This window comes from Pygoscelis adeliae, unplaced genomic scaffold (genome assembly GCF_000699105.1).
Source record: "Pygoscelis adeliae isolate BGI_AS28 unplaced genomic scaffold, ASM69910v1 Scaffold79, whole genome shotgun sequence".
Lineage (NCBI taxonomy): Eukaryota > Metazoa > Chordata > Aves > Sphenisciformes > Spheniscidae > Pygoscelis > Pygoscelis adeliae.
Genome location: NW_008825532.1, coordinates 2,713,476 through 2,714,992, shown reverse-complemented (window position 1 = coordinate 2,714,992; position 1,517 = coordinate 2,713,476). Strand labels below are relative to the sequence as shown.

General features: G+C 60.4%; 1 protein-coding gene across 1 annotated transcript in view; it reads left to right on the top strand.

Annotated features, from left to right (window-relative positions):
* Positions 1-1,517, top strand: part of DLG3 (discs, large homolog 3 (Drosophila)) — a 76,384-nt gene that overhangs the window by 37,348 nt on the left and 37,519 nt on the right. Inside the window, exon 5 of the mRNA XM_009331752.1 lies at positions 776-829. Within this exon, the coding sequence (XP_009330027.1) occupies positions 776-829 (54 nt within the window). The remainder of the gene's footprint in view (positions 1-775; positions 830-1,517) is intronic.

The window sequence follows — 1,517 nt, the reverse complement described above, 5'->3', positions numbered from 1 at the left end:
GTCCGCCCCCGTCCCTCCGGCCACCGGCGCTGCAGCTTCCCCCGTGCCCTTCTCCCGGGAAAGCCTCCCTCCCTTCAGGGCCTGGTCCCTGCCTTCTACTGCCTGCGCTTGCCCTCCGCGCGTGTGTCCCTCCTACCATGTGCAACGAGCTAACGGGCAGAGGGCAGCCCAGGAGGAGGGGGACCCAGAGAGAGGTTTATGGGGAGCCCTGCAAGAGAGGGGGGGATGAGCCGAGACTGTGGAGCAGAGGGTTTACCCCGGGGTAGCGAGGATGAGGGACCAAACGCTGCCACCTCTCCCAGGGCATGGTGGCCCCGTGCTTAGGAGGGGCAGCAGCAGCTGCTGGAAGGTGTGTGAAGCCCTCAGGGCTGGTCTGCTGGCAATATATCCCTCCCTCAGAAGGACTTCCTTCCCTACTCCCCCTATTTCCTAATCCTTCAGTAATGTGGATTTCAAGTAAAATTTGGTGCTGGTGGGATTCTGGCCCGAGGCTGAGAGAGTTTCCAGTCTTCCCTGTCTCCTTCCCAGCAGCCAAGGCCATGGGGTGTTGGGGACATACCAGGCCTGAGGAGGAGGCCAATGCCCAGAGCCATGCTGTGGCCCTGCTCCTGTCCCATGGCTGTTGGGCACCTAGAGGAGGACTTCAGGAAGAGCAGAGCCCTTCCTGAATTGCTCTCTTCTGCCTGTGGTGGCATGGCCAGGGGAGAGGCAGTGCACCATGAAGGGCTGGGTTCATCGCTCAGGTCGGTGACATCCCGCTTTTGTCTCCTCACAGGCCAACCCTGCTCCCATTATCGTGAACACAGACTCGCTGGAACAAGGGCTCTCTGTAAGTCTCCTGGTTTTGTTTCGCTTCCTTTGAACAAGCAGTGCATTTTCCCTGCTCGGTGGTGCAGGAAAGGCTCCTCCAGCCCAGGGACGCCCTGGTGAGGTGGCAGGGGAGCCTGGTACCTGTGCCACGTCCCCACAGCACATCCCACCCCCAAACCTCACTGGGGCTGGGTGACGCTGAGCAGAGCCAAGGCTAGCAGTAAGCGATGCTGGGGACTCCAGCACAGGGAGGTTACAAGGCAGGAGGCATTCAGAGGGGCACACTGTGGGGTAAGCAGGCATCAGAGCAGGGAGAGCTGGGCTGGCTGCATTCAGGGTTACCCACACAGCCATTTCCTCAGCCTCTCATGCCAGGGTGGCTGCGAGGCTCTGCTGGGGCATCCCTTACCTTCCTGCACTGCCTCAGCCCCCTTCGGCAGCCCTGGCCCCTCAGGAGGGAGGCAGGGCTCTCTGTGCCCTCACTGGCATTGCACCAGCTGGTCCTCAGGGCAGCAGGACCCATCAGATGCTGCTCCTCTCCCAGTGAAGGCTGCCAGCAGCTGAGCAGTGCCTGGTGACTGTAAGTGTTTGCAGCCACAGTGCATTTGGCACTCTTGGCATAGTATAAAGATAATCCTCCTCAGTTTGTTGCAGAGAGGGTTTGTGCGCTGCTGCATCCCTTCCCAGAACATCTGCAAATCATTCCT